Genomic DNA, 23070 nt, shown 5'->3' with positions numbered 1-23070 from the left:
GGGTTCAAATGACACACTGATGCTGTACACAGTATTTATTTGCTCCACTGCAGTTCACAGTTCAAATAAGTTTTCCCAACAATATACAGACAGACTCTTTATTCACAGTGGGGATGTGGGGGCAGAATTCACATTATGGGGGAGCTGAAGTCACTGCACTTGAATATCAGTTCTCTCAGGAAGAACCTCAGAAGAATAGCTACTTCAGGTAACTGCCGCCTCACCTTTTCCAGCAAGGTGGTGGCTAAGACAGGAGGGAAGAGGCACTCCTGCTTAGTCCTCCTATGCTACTGGTCCTCACGCTTTCAGTCTGCATTATGCAGCTGTATTAACTGACTGTATATTATACACACTACCCCTGTCTGGAGGAAAGTCACAGGCCAAGAGCCGTTGCTACAGTAGTGCTAATATATACAAAGCTATTTACACAAAAATACCATTAAACATATACAAACTGTTAACAGGCTCTGGCTTTAAGAGGGCCCAAGGGCCAGCCTCAGGGCTTGCAGCTAATCCTGAAGAGCTACCCTGGAAGCTTTTTACAGAGATGCAGGGAGGGGGAAGTGAGAAGGTGATGGTGCAAGGAAAGGTGTAAAGAGCAAACCCATGGTAGATCTGCCCATCTGCAGGGAAGCTCAAAATCCTGCAATCCTGCCTCACTACTCACAGGGACGTGCACAGAGTCAGGAAGGGAGTCATGTCAGCAGGAGGACAGAAGAGCCGTTTGCTATCCTGACCTCAGCCTGGCTCTGCCTAATGTAAAAGGTCAGGCCTAGAAAGGCATATTGAGAAAGCACTTTCTAGTGTTGCCCTGCAGTATGGGGAGCCACTGGGGCACCAGAGTGCCTGGTTTATGTATGGTCATGTCTATTACAAGAAACTTCATGTAGATGCTCTGCAAGTACAACACAGGAAACTGACAGCACACTAAGAGGCACAGTTCAAAGCACAAAACATATCAAGAGCAAACATGCCCTGAGGGTAGTCTGTTCCTGCTGGAACTGCACACCGGGCCAGGCTGGTAGGGGAATGATAGTTAAGCCCACTATAGTGTGCCCACTTACTATAGTAAGCCCACTATTCCAGTGCTAGTCTGTGCAGTGTTGTTCCTCACTGTTACAGCAGGGAATCCCTCAGGCTGGTATAACTTTGGGATCAAAACGTACAGGAAAGTTTTCCAGCTCTGCCTCTTTGTTTGAGCCTCCATACCCTGAAGCAGTGGTGTGAGAAGAAACAGCCTTTCTGTGCCTGGATCTAGTGTGATTTTTTAAGTGCGACACTCACTAGCTGGGATCTGCTGGGAATCTAGCAGAAAAGGGCTACGGTGCATTGCAAAGGGGGACTCAGCCCACTGGGCTGCAGTGGGAGAGAGGCAGTGTGATGTTACACTGACACTCTGGGCTCATAAAAAGCTTAGGGGTGGAAGAAGAGGAGATAGAAATGAGATGTGAACCTTTGCTTCTACATCACCCACATGAACGTGTCTTGAACTTGGGACTGGGAAGAGAAATACACAAGTGCAAGGCCTGGGAAATGGTGTGGTGACCTTCTTTCCTAGATCAGATAACTCAGCCAGAGAGCTAGCTAGTTTGTGAATTTGGGAACAGAATGGAGAAGAGGGATGAGCGCTCAGAAGAGGCTGTGGACAAGATGAGCCCTGCAGCGGCCAGGTAGAGGCTTCTCTCAAACAATATAAAGATTAAAGCAGGTGGTGTCCTTTAGCCATACCATCTGCCTTGAGCCATCATGGCCCACTTCAGGCCTAGAGCTTATTTGACTGCCAGGGAATACTGTTTGGACATAAAAAGGAGTTTCCTAAATCTTGTTCATAAATTAAACATACAAAAAATATACATATATTGTATAAATTGTTATATACATATATACACACACATATACAAACTGTTCTTTTATATATATATATATATGTGTGTGTATATATGTGTATACATATATATAAATTCTAAATTCACATTTCCATGTTACCTGGAAGGGAGCATGCAAGAAGGGCATACAGAGGGGGAGATGCTGAACAAGGTTCCTCTGGTAAAGGACAGGTCTGCCTAGGACAAATCTGCCCCCATCAGCATTCCCCAGAGAGCTGAAGAAAGTGGAAGTGCTTTTAGCCCCCATTCCCTCTACACAGCAGTTTTCATGAAGACCCACGGAGCAGCTTCCTCTATTCCACCATGCAGGCCACATGTCCAGCTGAAACCTGAGGAATCACCAGGCTAGAGCTGGAGAAGGAAAGGGAAACAAAAAAACAAAGCCAAAACCTACTATCATCCAGCCTGGTAGAGAAAAGTGGTACTTCAGAGGTCAGCAACTGAACTTGGACACCACCACATGGGGGACCCTTGTTTGCCCATGGTCAAAACAAGGAATCCCCGTCCCACCTCTCTGTTCCCTCTATGAGTCTCTCAGTCCCCTGTGATCATCATCTCTGGTTCTTTCTAAGGTCCCCTCCTTGTTCAACTGCCAAATTACAGCGAGGCCTCCATCCAGCTTATGCCCAAAGGGGTGGTCATCTTGCACACAGTGTTTGTGTATCCCACCCCATAAAGAGCATTTAACTGTGTCTACAGGGAAGAGATTTGATCTCTTTACACACCTAGATTTCACCAGAGATTCCTGTACAATCTCACCTTGTGAGGAAAGTCAACAAATTTCAGCCGGGCAAGAAATCGTCTCACTTCCCCACGGCTGATTTTGGGGGTGGCGTTGTCCTTTAACCATACCATTCGGCCTTGAGCCATCATGGCCCACTTCAGGCCTAGCTTGCTGACTGAGAAAAATCCTGGCTGTTTTTCAGAGGTTGCAGTTGTTGTCACAGTGATGTAAAATGCATCCTTCTGGAGATCATTAATTCCAACTGGTCCATCAGAAAAAGGAGAGAAAATATTGGTGAGGAGTGAATGATTTCTTTCTTCCAAAAGAAATCTCAATCCCTACTCAGCCAAAACACCCACTGGACTGAGGGGGTGAGTTCAGTTTGATTCTCCAGTTGTATGTACTTTCATTCATCAGGGAAAACAGTTTTTAGGTAATTTTTTTGTCAATGGAAATAAACTGAAATGTAGATCAGAAATAGAAGTTTGTGGTGCCAGGTGAGATTTTTGAGTCTCACATAGGAGAGACATATACTTTGGTAATACAGTTCACTTACAGAGAGCTTCCCTTCCCTTTCCTGTTAGCAGGTGCTATATTACCTTGATAGAAGGGAAAACTGGCAAAGTATGGGGAAGTCAATTCATCCCAGCCACAGCAGAATGAGCTGTACAAACCTCAGAAATCCCAGTTTCTAATAAGTCCCTCTAATAACGATCTTTTATTTGCTCTTGACTGAACTGTGGTTTTGATACAATTTTGATTAGGTGTGTCACTATCTAGCAGCATGTCCCTGCCTCCTGGCCTATTGGACTCAGTACTAGATGAACTTACCTTTTATCTCACATCCTGCCATGCTAAATAGGCTGGCTGTTGGTTGAACTGCTTTAGGAGGAGCACAGGAATCCAACTGGGAGTGCACAATTTTGTATAGGTGTTAAAGCCAGATCTAGTTTTTCTTAAAAATACATATATTAAATATTTTGGATGCCTCCTCCCCCCTTTCAAAAAGGGAGAGAAAGAAGCGGCACAGCTGCTGCCCTAGAGAGCAGGAAAGGATGGCCAACAAAGGCAGAAGTGTATGTGAGGTGAATGAGAAAAGTTGAATAGTGATTCTTCATGCACTGTGTTAAATCACAGATAGCTCCATGGAAAGCATTGGAATTTCTCCAGTGTAAAACATGCACGAGATCAAGCTCAGACCTTCCTGTGTTTAAACATGTGCAAGACACTTGGCGAGTTTTCTATTTGCAAAACTACAACCTCGGGGCTGGACAAGTCAGGAGGAAGAAGAAACTGATTTTCTATTGCTGGCCTCTGCTTGGTGGACCTCAGGGTGCTACCTTTGTGTTAGAAAAGGGAGCTAATTTAGCTCTAGCCCAGCTTAGCACTAGTGCCTAAAGTAGATGAACCCTGCAGGCCGCAGGCCAGAATTGTAAATGAGCTCGAGAGACATTGCTGAGGATGTGACTGTAAAACCAGCTAGAACCAGCCCTCAAAGATACAGCACACAATGGAGAGAGGTAACGGTTAACCTTCGGATAAGATAAGACACTATGAAGTATGAAGCAGGAACATAGCCAACTGTCCTGGGATGTAGACGTGAACCAATCAAGAGGAAAGAGACCTCCGACTCAGTAAAGAAGATTGGAAGAGATTGTCATTAGCAGGCGGGGAAATTTGACTGTAAAGGAGAGTATAATTACCCCAAAATTTCTTTGTTCGGGGTCCCTCCCCAGAGGCACCCAGCTCGAGCTGTTACTTTGCTGTACCGTCATTCAAATAAATTACTAAATTCACTGTTAGACGTACGTGAGACTCTGCTCTTAGGAAACCTAGGGTCGAACTATTTCCGTACAACATTTGAAGGCATAGCTACACTCCACAGTCTCTCACAGCTACCTCTCCCTCCCTCCATGTTTCTTTGAGCCTATGTAGTCTCTCCTCCATTTGTACTCACCCGCTGATGCAATGACTTTGTCTGTTGCATTGGTGAGGTCCAATAGGACTGTAGGAAAAACCGGATGTAGGAGATAGAGGTGGTGCAACCTTGGGCGCTCAGTTCTGGGACCAGGTTGCTTTTGGAATGAAGAGGAGATAGAAATGTTAGAGTAGGCTAGCAAACAGGATTCCACCTCTGCCAAAGAAATAAAGGAGCTTTCTGACACTGTGCTGCCTTAACATGGATCAGACAATCAAAAGATCAACAGTTTTACAGACCTGAAATCCTGCAAACTTTTCTTTCTGAATCAGAATTTATTTCCCAGCCTCTGCCTGACAAGGTTGAGATCTGGCTCTGTGAAAGCCAGCTTGATGGGCCAAGCTGGAGTCTGGAAGTTTGGGTATCCACAGTGACTTGTGTGCGTGTGTTCTGAGAAGAAGGAACGCTCTGGGTATAGACAAAAAGTTTACAATAGGAAAATCTGAGTTCCATAAAAAACCATGAAATTCCTGCAGAAGTTTAGTTTTGTGGAAGCAAACTTTCTGTCAATAAAGCTTTCTGGGGGAGAATTCACATACAAATACACATGTGCAGACTCAGACAAGTCAGAGAGTCAAAGCAAGAGGACAAGATGTCCCTGACAGTACTCTCATATGGCAGGTTTCAAGTTCAGTTATGTTAGGAATAAAAGACAGAGATAGCACATGCCTCACAGAGGAATCTCAAAGGGAAGAAAGGACACTTGCTCACCAAACTTTGTAATACAGATTGTGCTTCATCAGCCCAGAAGAGAAAAACAGATTTCTTGTTCAAAGTCATCACTGACAGTGCATCGAGATTTTGCTTCTGCCATGGGAATTCTTGATTCCAAACAGGGAGGCCTGATTTTCCATCTATCACCACCACCTCAAAGCAGGGAAGAGATATAGCATTAACAGGAGTTCAAGCGTGGGCGTACAGAAAGCCCCCTTGCATTGGCATTGTCTGTGCCGTTATCCGTCACACTTGTGGCCAAACGGTGACCAGTGTCAGCCACAGAAATGGGAAGACAGGAGTAGGGAATGACTGCCCCATTCAACCCAACCTCCCTCGCTCCTCTATCACCACAGCCCTTTTTGTCTCCTCTTGTTTTACCTTTTTCTTCCCATCTCCAGTCTGTGCTTGTAGCATGAAGTCCAGGGTTTGGTCGGTACCGAAGTAACCCGGGGCAGGCTGGCTGCAAATTTGGACAAAGAAACACTCAGCCCCCCTTGCAGAAAAGCAAGGATTTCAGACTGAGACAGCACACTTGCTTTCATCTTCCATTATGCCTGTTACAAAGTCAGGATTTGCCATATTGAATAAGATATTTCATCCACTAAGAACTGTTCTTACTGGTAGGAGCCATTTGTTGGTGGACTGCAGAGGTGAAAAATGATCAAGCAGCCCATAACGATTGTTAGCCATTCTTCAGAGTTCTCTGTGCAGGGGGCATCCCTTGCTGGCTTGAGTAGACATCTGTTTATCATCCTGTGACATGGGTCTGTGTTATTCTTTCTGCAGCATGAGAATCTGTACAGTTGTGCTATGGTCATAAAAAAAATACTCAATCCTTTCAAAATTCATCAGCAGATTTAACCTCCTGCTGGAATTGTATTTCCCAGGCTGCCATAGCTGTGTGAGGTGGCTCTTAATATACCTAGTGCTAATGTCAGCCCATGATTCTTTGTTTTCTTACTGTTGGTGGTTTTACAAGACTTTACATAATCTTAAGCAGTATTAATCAAGTCCCCTCTCATTCTTCCACTTCTGGATAACATAATACTATTCCTTGAACATCTCTCATTATAACTGTTTTCTAACCATCTTGCTTGCCTTTGGCTTTCTGAATCTCATCTCTGTCTTCCTTAAGTTCACTGCAGCTGGACATAAGGTTCTAAATAATCACAGATGATTCTTCAAAGTTCACAGAATCAGAAACTTTAGGCCAAGATGGGCTCATCAGACCATGTCCTCCCTCCTCTTGTTTATGACAGACTGGTGTATTTCACCCAATTAGCCAAGTATCAGTATGCTGAGTTTGACTAGATCTATCAACCAGAAAGGAATGAGTTTTGCTGTGGAAATATAAAGATGAGATGAATTAATCTCCTGACAGCCAGTTCTAATGATTAATCTCAGCCACAGAAACATGGCTGCCTTTTTAGTTTCTTGAACATGAATGGATTTCACTCAAAGGCACTTGTTCTTGCTATGGCAAGATTAAAATGTCTGTTAGCTCCCATTACTTATACACGCTTATGAACTCACCTTTCAGGCTTCTCTTTGATCATCTAAACCCAATGACTTAAATCTCCCATGCTAAAGCATTTTTTCCAGCCCTTTCCTCCAGTTTTTCCAGCTTCCACTTAAAACTGCATACACCAGAACAGCTCAAGAACAGCAACGCCACAGTACAGTATTGGCTTGACTATTTACGTTTAATGCATCAAACAATGCTATTTGCTTTACAGACCCATTTGGTAACCAGTAACAATGCTTTCAAGGCAATATCATGATACACTCTCATAGCTTGAAAGTGTTCCACTAGTAAAAGGAAGTGGAGAGCTCTATACTATGGATGCTAACTTAAACACCTCTCTTAAGGTAACATTTCTCAAGTCCCTTAGGGGTTACATGCAGTGGCAGATCCCATCAGCTGAACGCAGAAAAGCGTTTTATTTTAGATACTACCAACCAGCTGACAGATCCCCTGTGCACTTTCCTCAAATTAACCAGAAAGCTAATAATACTTCCTGCCCAACTGTAATCCCCACAGTAACAACCTGCTATTAATCCTCTCTCATCTGAAACATCCATTAACAACATACATTTTCAACTGCTTACCCAATTTCATGGTCTCTGAACTTTGCCCTTGTTTTGTGACTACTCTCCTTTATCGTCTTTCAGGGATCTTGTCAAAAGCTATCTGGAAATGCAGCACACCTGCAGCAGTCAGGTTGTTTTTACTGGAGACTGTTCCCAAAGGGCTGGGCTCTGTCTGGCTGGAGCAGTGTAGTTGGGACAGGTTTACCCAGGGAAGGAGGAAGCTCTCAGCTGGCTCTGTAAGTTCTGTCTGATGATGACCTCGGATTGGGCCTCTTGAATAGGAAGAAGCTGTGGCAGTGCCTGAACTCCCTTGGAAGTGCCGGGGTCTTGGCCTGATTCCATTCCCTGGTACGACTGCAAACTAAACATGTTTAGTTTGTAGTTTAGTTTAGTTAGTGTAAACAAGTTGAGCACTAAAATCTGCTGCGTGCATAATAAGGACAGACCTGCTTGGAAATCTGGGGGAACCAGCTGCCTTTCCAGGAACTGTAGCTTAGCCCTTTCCCCCACGCATCCGTGCAGACATGATTACATGACTAGCCTAAGTAGGGCCAACCTCAGTGAAAAAAGGCCTCAAGGTTCCTGACTCCATCACCAATGCCAGCTCAGGCTCCCCACTCTTGCAGTCTAGCTTGCTACCCTTTCAAATACTAAATGCCACATTGGTGACTTGAAAATGCCTCTGGCATTTTTGTCCCTTTGGAGAAATTGCAGAGACCAATTCGGTAAGGCACCATCAAGTCTCCATGTTGTTGTTTGACTCTGTGGTGACGACCCTGAGCTGAATTTGTCCCCTAGCCTGTGTTGCTTAAGCAGAACTTCTCTAAATCCTAAAATAAATGCTCAACTCACTCTGCTTCTCTACACTGATCTCAGTCTACCAGATTTTGTCTCTCCTAACTCAGAAAAAACAGACAGTAGAGGACTTCAGCACAGCGGCCTTGAACAGGTTTTTTTTTTTAAATTACTTTTCAATCCCTGTCTGGCACCTCCTGTACACATGTTGTACTCTGTCCCTTGGGAGGTCATGGAATCAGAGAAAACAGGGCTAGCATGCAGGAACCTGGAATACAGGTTGCCCAGAGAGGTTGTGGAGTCTCCATCCTTGGAGATATTCAAAATCTGACTAGCCATGGTCCTGGGCAAACTGCACAAGTTGACCCTGCCTTGAACAGAAGGGTGGTACATGATGATCTCCAGAGGTACCTTCCAACCTCAGCTGTTCTGTGATTCTGTGAGTCTATAAATGGAACAGAAAAAGCACTTTTCAACCCTTCTTGATTTGAACCCCTAGAAATTTTCCAATTAATTAGTGGGCCGCTTTAGAAATTTCATGCATATAACTGATTTTACAGTATGTATGCACTGGCTTGGCTTAGTCAGCATACACTTACCTTTTAAACTAGACCCGAGACACTCCAGAAATCTGCAGACTCTGGGCCAAAACCACATTTAGTCCATCTCCTTGACCCATAATAAGATCAATTAGCCATAAGTCATTCCTAAGGCCACTACTTATGTCTCCCACCCCCTAACCCTAAAGAGTGGGGAACACTCTTTGAGGACATCTATCAGAGTTCTCAAGTGGGGACTCTAATATTAGAGTGGACATCTATTTGAATATCAGGCCTAACTTGACAATGATTTCTTTTGCTTAGTGAAGATCCCATATCTTCCTTCTCTAGAGGCTCTTGCCAGTTAGGTAATACTGAGCTGAGAGATGTTTCCTTCCCTGTAGATAGCAAAGCAAGCATCTTGTTTCCCACATAATTTCCCTCAAGTGTGCCCAAATGCCTTTTGCAAATACTTCATACTGGGCAAGCTGCATCAACCCATGAGATCTAGCAAATTACTTAATTTCTATGTGTGAAATCAGAGGTTGAGGACAAGGCCTAGCAATACTATTTAAAGGTTTACATTTAGTATATAGACTGTGTGCTGACTGGCATCAGGGCGCTGACTTTCAACTTTCTGGGAACATTAAGATCTGTGGGCAATACTCGGACACCTTCTCTAAACACTTATTAACATTGCTAACTGCTAACTGCTCCTCTCCACTGAGCTGGCAATTGGCAGCCGTGGACAGCAGGCCGGCTGAATCATTTACCAATAGTCTCCTGAACTTAGATGCTACAGTAGCCATGACATTAACACTGGTGTCTGACTGGAGCCCCTTTTCTGTGATCACTCACAAGCACACAGTTCAGAGGGTTTCCAGCCATCTGTTCCTTGCTCCCCCTCTCCCTTGCCCTCATTGCTAGCACAGCGATGCACCTGCACACCTCCAGTTCTTAGATTTCTCTGTAGCCTTGGAGAATTCTTCTCGATTGCTTTCTAATTAACAGTGAAAGATAGAAAATGGAGACATGGAAAGAAATAGGAAAGAAAAAAGCCCCCAGTATGTAACCTGCTAATGTTCTGCATTTCCACGGTCCAGTGGGGCTCCAGGTCCTGTCCCCGCAGCAGGATCAGGCCATCTTTGGTGGTGATAAGCAGGTTGCTGCAGTTTGTGTCAGATGCCTTCGTTGTCTGCAGGAAGTCAACACCCCCACTGGCAGAAATGGAAAAGAGAGAGGAGACTCTGTACTCCTAGGCTTGTATTTGCACATCTCAGCACTAGCTGCCTTTCCACATGGCAACTCATCCTACCTAAGGTTTGAATCATTCTTGGAGACAACTGTCTTTCCCCAGTGATAGAGCTGAGCTTCCTAACGTGTGTTCCTCAGTTAAGTGGGCTATATCCAGGTCTGGGTTCTTCTGAATATCTAAGTTATTGTAAAAAGCATGGAGTTTAGGGGTTCACATTTGATCCCTTTATTCTTATCCAGGCTGACATTGACAACAACTTGGTGGTAAAGGAGAAGGGGCTGGGAAATCCAGGCCCACAATGCTGTACACAGACTGAACTTCCCAAAGAGACTCCTTTAGCTAGGAACACCTTTTTTTCCTCAAAGTATGCATACGGGGCGGAAGAAAGGAACAAGGAGCTAGAGAAGCAAAAGACTCCCTTTTAACATCCACTGCACTTCTCTCAGTAGGACAACCACCAGGACAGGGAGGGAATAACAGGCTCTCTGGAGTACTGATATCAACCAGGCAATGAAAAGAAGGGCAGTATTAAAGTAGAAGGGACCATCTCTAGGAGTACTAAAAAGTGCCCACTCTTCCCTTCCTCTCCCAGCAGAAGCAGGATGACGAGTTCATCTCCTACCTGTAAATGTCAATGAGCTCTGACAGGTTGACAGATCTGCGCTTTTCCCACTCTGGCTCCTCCTGCTGCAGCATTGCGGGGAAGCTGTCCCGGTTTCTGGCTTGGGTAAAGATATCCCTCAGGGCAACTGCTTGAACATTACCTGTCAGGAAGAGTAAAGATGGAGAGTCTTGCCTGTAATGGTGAATGCCCTAATAGCACAGAGAGTCCTTGAGATCACTGAGCTTATGGCCAAGGGCAAAGAAAAACCCAGAGCTGGAACTTCCCTGGCATGATGTGCCGTGGGCAAAGCAGGCTTTGGGAAACTCCAAGGTATTCCAGGCTAGCCTGTACCGGTGCTCCTGTACTCTCCCTTATAATGGCAGTGAGACTCTTTCCCATACTGTCTACTCCCAGCTTTTACAGTGGAAGGCATGGTAGAGACATCCCAGGGATGTTTTGGGCTACTTTAGGTAGAATTAATGGAGAGCCACGGTGCATCTTACCAAAACCAAATAGGATGTAGATAGCTCCCCGGCTGGTGATGTGGACTTGGGGACCAATCACTTTCCCTTCTCCATTGGTGCTGTACTTCACAGGCCCACCCAAAGCAGTCCCAGTCTTTCCCGACACCAAGATAAAAAACACATCGGGCTGCAAAGAGAGAGAGAGAGAGAGAGAGAGAGAGATGAAGAGATTTCTGGCAGTGCTTTCAGCATTTGAGCTCTCAGAAGATTCCCTGGCCCCATAGCATGAAGCGCCACTGCTCTCTCCCTCCACAGACAGGTCTAGCAAGTGGTGTCTTCCTCTTGGCTCAGTCTGGCTTCCTGGGAGCCTTACATTCATGCTTTTCTCTTGGCTGTGAAAGCATCAAAGATAGAAGGAACTTCAAAAACTAAACTCTTCTAACAACATTAATGCCAGAACTGTGGGGAGGGATGAGCATAGAGGAAATCTACATCAGTATTAATCACACAAGTGCTTCTTTCCTACAGATAAACTGAATGCTCTTTTCTCCAAGGATCTCAACAAGGCTTCCAGTACTGCTGCTAAACATTCACTTGAAACCAAGTTATCTGCTGAAGGAAAACAAATAATTCTCAAATCTCAGTCAGACAAAAATAATGACGCTTCTTTCCATCCCCAGCTGAAAAGAAATGCGGATATTAACACTATTGCTTGATCCACTGCTCTGATCCACTGAAAGGAGGAGAGTGCTTTTCAGGGAAACCTAAGGGAAGAAAAATTACCTGCCTAGGGGCTCTTGCATCCCCTATTACAGCCTTTCCACATCAGGCTCCCTGTTCTTCCTCTAGATAGTCATGGTCCTTTCAGACCCTGCCCAGGGATATGCTGTACCTGTGTCTCTTTGAGGGCCAGAACAACAATATCCCCAACCCCATCTCCATCTACATCCGGAAGAGTGGCAGCTGGTGCAGCGAGGATCCCATTTGAAAGGTGGATGGAGTTCAGCGTCCAGATGGTCTTGCCTGCAGGAGGAACAGGATGAGAGAGACCTGCAGCATTTGGGGAACCGGTGGACATCCCCAGAGGGTTTCATAAAACCTTCTCGAAGGAGGGAAAAAGAGAGATTCTCTCAGTTCCCTGAGAACAGGAAAGAGGAGCCTACACACCAGGGCAAGCTGCACTCTCTCAAGGTAGGAAACCCAGTTTTTCCCCCAGCATTTCTTCAGACTGCCTTTGAGTCTTGCCTCAGTACCACTGTGGTTCCCTCCTGGTATCACTCTAGACAGACCTAAGCCTACCACACTTCCTGAAGGAGCAGAGAATATTTCATGTTCACTCTTGGGAGGAAAACCTATATAAGAGTGCTGCTCTGCAGGACAGCAGTTGTTTTCCTCAGCCAGCAGGAAAGCCTGTTGGTGGATATCAGGGAAGGGAACAGATGGGCAGTTCTGATATTCAAAGTGCAAATCTGTGACTCAGTTAAATTCCCAGCAGCAAATAGCCACTCCAACATGGCATGCTCACTCCACCTCAGGGTGAAAACATGTTAGCAGACATGATGTGAAATGGTCCAGCATGGACCCAGATGTACACTCAGTAAAATCTGATTTACAAATTGTAAAATTAACTTAAACACCCAAAGAAGGCAAAGTGAAATTTGATGCTTTTAGTCTGGGAATTCCTTTGCCAAGACTTCTGTTTTTTCAATCAGGATTTAAAAATGCTTTTCCTTTTCTTCTGCTGTGTGGGATAGAGCTTGGCTCTGCATGACAAAGGAAACCAAAGGCCAGACCTGCAAATGCTTATGCACATTGTTAACACTACTACTACTGCTAAAGGGGACAGCCTATTGTCCTGACCATACAAACACCGAGCTGCGTGAGTAATCTGGTACCTAAAAACATTTGAAAATTAAGTGCTGCTGCTCAATTGACCAGGTTTGCCACTTCAATCCAAAGTTTCTTATGTCTCTCCATTCTCTGTTCTGATTCCAAAAAACATTCTCCTATACTCACCCATGATTACTTCTTCCAGTTAATTAATGTGGAAGGACAAACAGCAATCAGAGAATGGATATGCACATGATCAGTGTGATTAAAAATGCAATACTGGTTCACATCTAACCAAGTCTTCTGCAGGACTAATTTCTCTGGAACGTTTAGTTGACTGCAGCACACACCCTTACACAATTTCTTCAAGAATGGCGTTCAGTTTTTAGTGTTGTTAGGTAGGTGCTGAGGATGTAGTTACAGCTCTGGATTGATGAAAACAGCCCTTATATAACCTTTAGGCTATGAAAATGCTACAGGATGATATTAACACTTTGAAACGGTCTTAGATGGTAGGATGAAGATGCTGCCACAGAGCAGTAATGGCTTGGATTCTCTCTTATCCTGTGTAACTAGAAACTCATTAGTGTTTAGACCCTTTCCTGTGTGTCCTTACATAACAGACACTATGAAGTGCCAGCCCGGAATTATTCATGCTTATTAGTCCTTTAACGAAAAGAAAGAAGCCGCATCTTTCTAACATGCTGGTATTTGACTCTACCTGTGGAGGCACTGAGAAGGGTGAGGAGTTTAGACGCTCCCGTCACAAGGCAGACAGGCTCTGCGGGTGCTCCCAGTGACAGCCCTTTGCATTGCACACTCAGAGTCTCCTCGGGAAGGTGGATGGACCACAGGGTGCTGCCGTTCATACCAGAAAGGGCCATCACAGTTACTGAAGGTCTAGAGACACCTGGAAGAGACAGGAGAGAGAGTGGAATCCCTTGGCATCAAAGGCTTGGTCCATACTGCCTTTGATCCCTGTGCTTGAGTTCCAGCTCTAGCTCCTGGAACTAAGCAGCTCAAGCCAGCTACATCAACACTGAAAGCAAAGGTCAAATCCCACACCATGGTTGAGTCATTCTGCCTGTGGAGCCTAGCAGCGAAAGAGTCAGGCTGTGAGCCAACAGGGCAGATAATCATGGAGGTTGGACCCGAGCTCACAGCATGAGATGTGGTCAGGTGGGTGCAGAGGAATCAAGAGCCTCCTGGGGCCAGGCTGCTCAGTTGTGCTGATTTCCTGGTGTGAAACGCACTGCTGTCAAACCACACTAGGCTACTGATCCTTCTGATCTTTTCTCCCTCAAGCCAATGGATAGCATTGAGGGGAAGCCTTAAGTGATTCAGAGGGCCCTTCTCTTGCAAAGGGCCTGGGTCATTTGTGTTTCGGAGGCAGAAGGTGATTGGCAATCTGAGTACTTTTTCTTTTGTTTTCCAAATGATTTTTAGTGTTTTGAAAAACCGATTGACTGCAAGAAATTGGGGTAACTTGGGGTCTTTTCCTAATTCACCAGATAGCGCAATCCATAATCCTCTCCACAATGGAAATCATCTGGCTCATGCTGAGGGGATGCCTCAGCCCAAATTCTTATCATTGGCTAGGTAGAGACCAAGTACACCTAATTCGTCAATGCAGCTCCTAGCTCTTGTGCGTCAGGGCTGGATAAGCTGCTAATGATGCCATAGTCCATCTATTCAAAGCTTATCTCTACCAGGCACTGTATGAGTGTTCTGAGCACAAGCTACAGGAGCGCTGATGTCCAGTAATGTGGGTGTAGGACTGTGACATGCTTATGCCTGCTTCAACGTCTGCTTTTTGTCTCCCAGCATAGCTATAGCCCAGGATGCAGCTATGTATGGTTAGTTCCAACACCTGGAGCATGCTGAGAACTGTACGTATGTCTATGATGGAAGATAAAACAAAATGCAACAGCAAAACACAGAGCAGAAGGACAACCTTTACAAACTGAATGCAGCCTTTACGTCAACAGTATCTCTCTCTCACTTTCCTTTTCTTTTTAAACTTATTCTACACAGTTTCCTCTTTGTCTGTGGGTTTCTTCCTGTAGGATTTGCTGTGAAATACTCAGGGCCTTGCTTGGGCCATGGAGAAGCAGCATTTTCCATTTCCTCTAATGATATTTTCATTATCCAGCTCCTTGCAGAGCCATGGCACCGAATGTATTGCCATTTTTCTCCCACAAGAGTTCTCTTCAGGCTGTGCAATGTGTGCTTGCTCCCTGAACACGTCTCTAGGACTGAACAGATATCATGCAATCTGAGGTGAAGTCAGGCTGAGGAGATAGCAAGCTCCAGAACTTCAGAAGCAATGAGCAATAGGACGCCACGAGACTTAGCAGCCCCTATATGACAATGCTGGGTATCAACAGGCTGCTGATGCATTATCTGTTGTGTGAGAGTTAGCAGAGAAAGTGAAAGCAGACCAGAGGAGGTAGCAGGGTGATCTCCGCTACAAAGCCAGGCACACTAGCTTCCCCACCATTAGGCAATCTATCGTCTGTGAATTAACAGCTCCTCTCTGGAGTCTGGCAAGGGTACCGAGTGCCCAGGAGACAGGAGGGGGAGGATGTCTCCTGCAGCACCGACCTACAGCTGCTCTAAAAAAATAACAGAATCACTACGTTAAGAGAAATTTGTCCTGCCTTCTTAGGCCTCAGGGAAGACAGGGAATCAGAGCAGCTACAGGGGAAAACATCCATCATCCTCCATGCTGGCAAGCAACTGACTAGTTCAGAGGAACCACAGTGCTCCAGCTGTCAGCTCTGCCATTACTGCTCCTATCTCCAGCTGCCCTTAGCAGTGGCCAGGATACTAGACTAGGGATCAGAAAAGAGAGGTACGAGTCCAGACTCTGCCTCTGGATCTCATCTGTGATCTCATTTGTCAAGCTGCTTCCCTTCTCTACACCTCCACCTCCTTGCCTGTAAAATGGAGATAGTGAGACTGAGCTCCTTTGTGAAGGGCTTTGAGAGCTACCAAAGGAAATAAACAAAACTTATTCCTAATTGCTATTTGTGGTGCAACGTTTTTTCCTGTGGCTTTACCCCTGCCCCAGATCAAATGCTGCTCAAATACAGGACAAAGAGATGGGCTTGTCCTGGATGGATGAAGGGAAAGAGATGGCTCTGACCAGAGAGGAATGGGAGCACAGGCTTGAAATGAAAATTATGAGCAGTGTGACAAAGCACTGGCACAGCACAGCAGCCATTTTAAGGAAATCTGAAAAAGACAACATGATGGCTTTGCAAGTTGTAGGAACACAAGTTGTAGGAAAGGAGCTGTGGTGCTTACCCATGACACTAGCATTCATCAAGGCTGTGAAGACAATGAGGATGTCAGGGAGCCCATCGCCATTGACATCACACAGCTCCAGTGGGGACAACACACCACCTGCAACAGTCAAGAGAGGATTACCGAGCTGTTGTCAAAATGGCCACTGAGCCCAACAGCTGCACCAGGAGCTGAGGGCTGGCCCAACGGAAGAGACCCATAGATAACCGAGCCTCATGGAGTCTGCTAGATAACTACCAATATCCAGCAGCTCCCACCACAGCTAGATCTTTCATTGCATGGAAAAGCAGAGACCCAGCATCTGGGTCAGAGAAAGGAAAGGGAAAAAAAAGGAGAAGCTGATAAGATAAAGATGTCTGCTTCCCACTTTACTCTCTAAGGTGATGTGGGAACCACACATCTTACCAAAGACTCAGATTTAGAAGGTGGGGGCAGAAAAAGGGGAGGGAGAGACATACCTAGACCTGGCAGAAATTATTTCACAAGCCACTGTTACTTTGCTGCAGAGGGCAGAATGGGAGACACTTTAGAAATGTTACCAATGGTCTGTACAGAATGACGAAAGATCACAAATGTTGATTTATGGATTCGAGCAAGGCAAGAAGACAAAAGAAATAAGGTTAGTTGAGCCAGTCAGGAGACACAAAGACTTCTATCCCTCTTCTTCCAAGTGCACCCACACACGTCAGTGTGGAGGTGCTGGTGAAACACAGGAACTAGAGAGGGAGGCAGTATGTTTTAAAGTGGTCAAGGCCATCTCTATCTGGAACAGAGAGCACCATCCGGACAAAAAGGCAGGATGGGAGAAAAGTCAAAATGCTTTTTGGTGTTGACAGAAATAAGATTTGGTGGCACTATTATCTACTGATGCCAGATCTCACAGGCCTCAGCTTGAAGGGTGAGCAGGACACAGCCGCCTATGCATTACCTCAGAGCATCTGCGGTGGTGAGGAAGGGTCTCTGCTCTGAGCTGGCTCTCCCAGATAGGTCTCTCCCGCCGATGCCCAGCCTGGCAGCTGCCACCTCCCCCATGCCAGATGCTGCTCCTCGAGGTTTCTCACCTGCTCCCTGACCTAGGTTGTGGTTCCAGGTGTTATGCAAGTCTCTAGGGGGACATGGAATTAGAAACGCACACACCAACACCAGAATCATCGAGATCACCACAGTGAGCAAAAAGACTGCTGTGCGCAGATAAGACATGAGGGAGGGAGCAGCCTTCTGCTCCAAACTCCCGGCTGCCTCTGCAGGATAACCCTCAGGCGCGCTCTCTGATGTGTGCTGCTTTGTCATCCCAACCTCCACATCGGAGTCAGGGTCCTGCATTTCCTCGGGGGGGCTCTTTCCGTTCTTGACCCCCCCGTTCTTCTGTATATTGAGCACCAGGTCATCTTCACTTTCATCACTATCGGCCTGAGTGAGGGGATCGTATTCCCCAAGGTCCGGGCTCTTTTTTCCTGAGGAAAGAGATGGAGAAAGATAATAAAGCATTAGCCCCTTGCTTTTTCAGGGTCTCAGTGGAGAAAAGGCTGCGGTGGAAAGCAATGAAGAAGGGAAGACAGAGCAGTCTGTATTTTGAATGGATCCAAGGGAGAGGTGTAAGAGAAAAAACAAGGTGTGTGTAGGTTTCAGAGTAGCAGCTACAGGAGAAGCAATGCCAACAGTTTATTTCCCCAAAATAAAGATACACATACATGAATATACATACATGCACATATATGTATATGTAATTCATGATCTATTTAATTTCCTTTAATATTTTCCTGTTCAGAAACTAGACACGCTGACATGAAGTCATGCTTAACCCTTTCAGAAGCTAAACCTCAGCACTCTCTTGACTTCCGACTCCGAACTTCTTTAGCACTTGCCAAGCTCTAATCCTGACATAGCCCCTCTTCACTTTTAGGCTGTGTCCTCCAGTGGGGGCCTCCCTCTGCCACTCACTTTTTTACTGTTCCTCCTGCCTGGTTGAAGCAGCACTGCTGCATTTTCTGTCCTGCTTCGCAAGGGAGGGAAAGGTGACAGTAGGCCTTGAGCACCGTGTACCATTTCTGAGCAGCATTGGTAAAAATGGGTATCACCTCCCTGAAGATGAGGGCAAAGTAAGCGATTTTGCCCTTTTAGGTGAGTAACAGTCTGGTTTCCCAAGGGATCAACGCTGCTCCCCTAAGATGCCACCTTCTCTACGTGACTCAGCACTGCGAGAGGGAGCACTCCAGCCCCAGCAGTAGGGAACTTCAGTGCCCCTGCTCTGTTCCTGCTCCCACCAGCATTGACAGCATGTGCCCAGCCTTGCTGAGATAATAGGGCACTGACACCTGCAGGTGGTGGTATGGAAAAGTAGCTTAGCTCTAGGTGGCTTTTCACCTCCTGCCATGGTGCCAGTGCTGCATGACACATGGATGACCTCTCCCCCAAGCCCTAGACAACGGCGGGGACAGGGATGAGGGCAGGTGCAGAGCCTGGCCGTACACATTGGCACAAAGCCAGCACCATCTGTTTACGGGAGAGGAGGCAAGATCATGCAGTCTCACTGCCCTGAGCTACGAGTGGAGGATCACGTCTGAGGGCGCTGCCCTGGGCCACCAACCTGGGCACGGAGCCATGGCTACTGCTCTAAGGATTGCCAGGGTCTCCGTCTATTTCTCTCTCTCTCTTGCTCCAAGGTGGGCCTTTGCTACCCCAGACATCTGTTTCATTTCCCTTTGCCTAAAGCTGACCTGAGCCAGGAGCTAACTTGTGCCTGAAGGTGCTTAAAATGATGCATGCAAGGCATAAATAACAAACAAAGATAGATAGGTTGTAACCACTCTCAGACATTAAGATGATGGGAAGGTTTTACAGGGCAGAAATTAAAAGGGCTCTCCTCATTATTCTTCCTACACTAGATCACGTACCTTATTTCTGGTTTTCCTGTTGCAGGTAGCATCACAGTTACACATGTACTGTGATATCCAGGTAGTGCAACACACTAGAATCTATTTTGCAGCACTTGGATCTCACTGCTTTACCTGAAAGACTCAAGTAGCCTTAAAGGCAGTCTTAAAACAAAAGACCAGCAAACCAGCACACATACCTGAACTTTGCCCACTGTTTCATGATGGGGAGTGGGGGTTGCTTCCTGTCTCACTTGGAAATGGTGTTTAGTGTCAACTTTAGGCAAGGTAAGAAAAGCTGTCAATCCCAGTAAAGGCCAAATGCTCCATTATAAGTTTGACCAAGTAGGGCAACACACTTATACTTAATAGAGGGAAATAAAGATACCCAGTCAGATCACGTATCTAAATTGGGCCCTCCTTTTCCTAACTATGTGCTTCTACATAAGCCTTGCATCAAAACAATCCAATGCACACACACTCCAAAAAGCTGTGCTTGGAGGAAGGAGAGAGCCCAACTAAGATACTAATTCCTACGGGACAGTCTGGTGTATCCCTGCCCAGCATTGCACTGTCCTATCACAGCATGCATTCAGAGTGAGGGCATTTCGGGAAGAGTCTTGATAACCAGACTGCCTTGGCTCCATCCTGTCTGCCAACCTCAGTGGCACGCAGCTCTCTGCTCACAGAGATTGCAGTGAGAGGGAAGTGTGACTTTCCTAGATGTCCATATACAGTGGGCTGTGCTCACAAGTTGCTGAAAGACAATTCAGCGAAAACAAAAAGTTCCACTGAGGACTTGACGGCAGGGTATTTACAGCATCTCACTACAGATCCAGATGCACCAGTTCAAGCCAAGTCAGTGTTATATGAAAAGTTAATGCTGCTGGCTCAAGAGTAAATGGATATTTTAGCCATTCGGCCTGCAAAGTCAAAGGTAGACAGTTCTGATGTTAATTGCATTGTTCCTGGTTCTGGAAAGTGCAGTGCTTGAAATAGGTTAGCCCAACAGCAAACTTACACTTCAGAGAGACTGTGATTTACTTAGTTATTTTAACTCCAGACAGTTATAAGAACTATAAGGCACTAAGCTGTTCAGTCTTATTTCACATCTAAGCCTGACCAGGAACCAGAAACTGGGCATGCCTCCTATCTTTTCCCAAAAGGCTAGTTGGTGTACCCTTACAAGGCACACCTACTCAACAAAGTCAGGCTTAAAATACAGTGCTGCTTTCTAAAATCAAAAATAGGGAAGATAATGCCCTATAATAATGGCTGTTGGAGCACTCACCTAGGATGTGGGAGATCCAATTGCCTATCTAACCTCGGTGGACGCAAACCTCCATCTCCCACTGTTTGGAGAGTGCCCTAACATGCAATCTGCAGCTGTTCTGGGAACACGTCTGGAGGGCTGGCAAGGGCGTGCTCAATCCAGCCTCTTGAGGCTGTTCGATGGTGCAGAGAATAAATAACTCATGATTCACCTGGCTGAAGAGAGAGAGCAGAAGGAATGCAACTCCACTGACGTTTCAGTTTACTTGGTGTGGGAAGGAGGGATACAATACCTGGCTTCCACTAATCACTCCCAAACGATTTTTAAACAGAAAAGCAAAAACAGAGAGACATTAATAGCAGTAAAGTGTGTGTGAAGACAAGGGCAGTCTCACATCATGCAGAGAACTATGATTTATTGGGAAACACTCCAGAAGTCAAATTTGTTCCTTTCAGGTCAGCTCTAGGACTCAGGCTGGGGAAAGATTGTTTCTCCATCAAGAGACAGCTGAAACTGCTTTTGTTGTATATGATTAGCTGTCAGAAAATTCTGTGAAATTTTCAGTTCTCCAGTGACAAAACAGGTTCCCAGTCAGCGGCCTGTGGGCTACAAGCAATCTGAGGAACACTTGCTTGCGGTCTGTGGCCAAGTTACTGGTTATGTGGGCCTAGATTTTTGTGGACGGCCACTGGAAGAAAACTTAAATACTGAGGAAGGAGATTTTCAAAGGCAGAAAGGAGAGAAAATGCCCCAAACTTGTTGACTTTCAAGGGCAGTTGGATCCAAACTGTGCTTTATGCCTTTGAAAATCCCCTATGCATTTGCCTAATCGTACTTTGCGCACAGGCAGCTCTTTGACTATTGCAGCAGTACAATGTGACCTTTCATAGAAGAAAAGATGAATCATGTGATCCAGAACTGGAAAGGAGGCATCCGTGAGGTGATCTGTGTCGGAATCAGGTCCAGCTCATAATGAAATATTCTTTTCTAGTGCTGATGACTTGAAAGATATTGAACTGTCATCAATTGTTTTGCTTGTCGGAAAGGCTTTTCTTTGCACTCTTTGGAGCGAAGAGAGCAAATCTTGGACTTCAGACAAGTGCAACTTTCAGGGCCTTATCCCAGTGATGACATTCTGCTATCTAGTTCTAGTATCCTTTGTATTTGCTCCAGGCTTCTGGGTTTTTGTTCTGTATTTTTTCTTTTTTTTTTTTTCGGTTGGGAGTTGGCAGGCAGCAGTCACTGGGTACAGCAGACATGCCTCTAAGCCTGTGGGGAGATAAGTTGCCACATATTGATGTAATTAATTTAATGAGATGCAGCAGGAAAACAGCTATAGGAATAGGCTTTCTGCCTTCTCATTGTTGTTGAAAGCTGTATTTTTAGAGACGTAATCGCGAAAGTAAGATATCGGAGATGCAGTTTAACCTAAGGATTGACAGAACGGTCTTCTTAACTGCAGCTACAAGGCCTGAGCTTGTTCCCAAATCAGTGCCTCCCAACTGCAGAAACCAACTAGATCATCCCAGCTCTAAGGATCCAGAAGGAGATTTGTGCTTGTCGCAAATCTTGTTCTTCTTTGCTCACACACAGACATGTACACTTTTACCTACCAGTCTGCACTTTTCCTAATAAACTTCTTGTAAGACGTATTCCTTTCCAACTAGCCAAGCAAGTCTTTCATAACCAGGAAGAAATTGAATAGCAAGCAAAACTGCTTAGAGCCTAAAACACTACATAAATTAAAAAATAATGACAGTAGAGGATCACCTAAAGGGATTGCTAAATGCTAGTGGGCAGGGCCCTGCAGACATTACTGTGATCCTCACAGACCGATGGAGGAGGGAAGCAGTCCCTGCCCATGGGCTTCTGCTCCAAAGCCCCCAGGGCAGCTGCAGGGAGACGGCAGTGCCAGGAGGAGCCCACACCCCAACACCTGGGCGCCGCTTCCGTCCCGAGGTTGTCCTGAAGGCAAGAAGTGGTGAGGAAGGGCGATGAGGCACCTCCTGGTCGGCGGAAGGCAGCCATGCGCAACGGCAACCATCTCCAGCAGCATCCGGCCAGTCCATCCCGCAGCCAGTAACAAACTCGCAAGATCTGGTTTTCCTGGGTCTTTTTGTTCCCTTTTGCACTCATCCTCCACGCTGAAGAGGGTGGCTGCTGTACTGCTGCTCGCTGCCTTCTCTGCAAGAGGTCTGCTTTTCCCAAACAGCTTGTCCCTCATGCTTGAACATCCGCTCATCTCGCGCAGGATCTCTGGCTGGCGATCACCCTCACGCACGAGGCAGGGCTTTAAACGTTAACCTGCGGCCGCACATACCCAGCTCCTGCCCTGCTTTTGCAGGGTAAATGGTGGCAAGAGCGCGCAGGAGCGGGTCAAGCACGGCTTGGCACTGGGTGGCGGCGGTGGTGGTGGTGGCGGTGGTGGTGGCGGCCGTGTGACCCCTCGCACCCGCCGCCCCCCAGCACGGCTCGACGCCCGCCGGCCGCATTGCCATGGCAACGCCCCACCCCCAACCCCCGCGGGGGCCTCGACACCTCCCGCCCGCTGGGGGCGGGGGGGGGGGGGACGCCGCGGCGCCGCAGCGGGGAAGACCCGGATGTGGCTGCCCCCGCGCCCCTCCCTCACGCCGGGAGCGGACCCCCTTACCTGGCAGCTTCAGCGCCCGGGACAGCACCGTAGCCATGCTGGAGAGGAGCACTGCGCATGCGCGCTGCCGGCACCTCCCCGC

General features: G+C 46.4%; 1 protein-coding gene across 1 annotated transcript; it reads right to left on the bottom strand.

Annotated features, from left to right (window-relative positions):
* Positions 1-20: 20 nt before the first annotated feature.
* On the bottom strand, positions 21-23062 carry FAM234B (family with sequence similarity 234 member B). Its single transcript, XM_068939909.1, has 13 exons — positions 22989-23062; positions 17254-17646; positions 16193-16291; positions 13605-13793; positions 11946-12076; positions 11093-11240; positions 10608-10749; positions 9804-9947; positions 5684-5765; positions 5300-5455; positions 4568-4685; positions 2646-2872; positions 21-2237 (listed from the first exon to the last, which is right to left on the bottom strand). Exons 1-13 carry the CDS (start codon positions 23023-23025, stop codon positions 2232-2234), a joined length of 1872 nt encoding a protein of 623 aa, XP_068796010.1. The 5' UTR covers positions 23026-23062; the 3' UTR covers positions 21-2231.
* Between the last annotated feature and the right edge of the window lie 8 nt (positions 23063-23070).

This window comes from Struthio camelus, chromosome 1 (assembly GCF_040807025.1).
Source record: "Struthio camelus isolate bStrCam1 chromosome 1, bStrCam1.hap1, whole genome shotgun sequence".
Classification (NCBI taxonomy): Eukaryota; Metazoa; Chordata; class Aves; order Struthioniformes; family Struthionidae; genus Struthio; species Struthio camelus.
The sequence above is the reverse complement of the archived record's forward strand: the minus strand, read 5'-3'. Positions and strand labels throughout refer to the sequence as shown.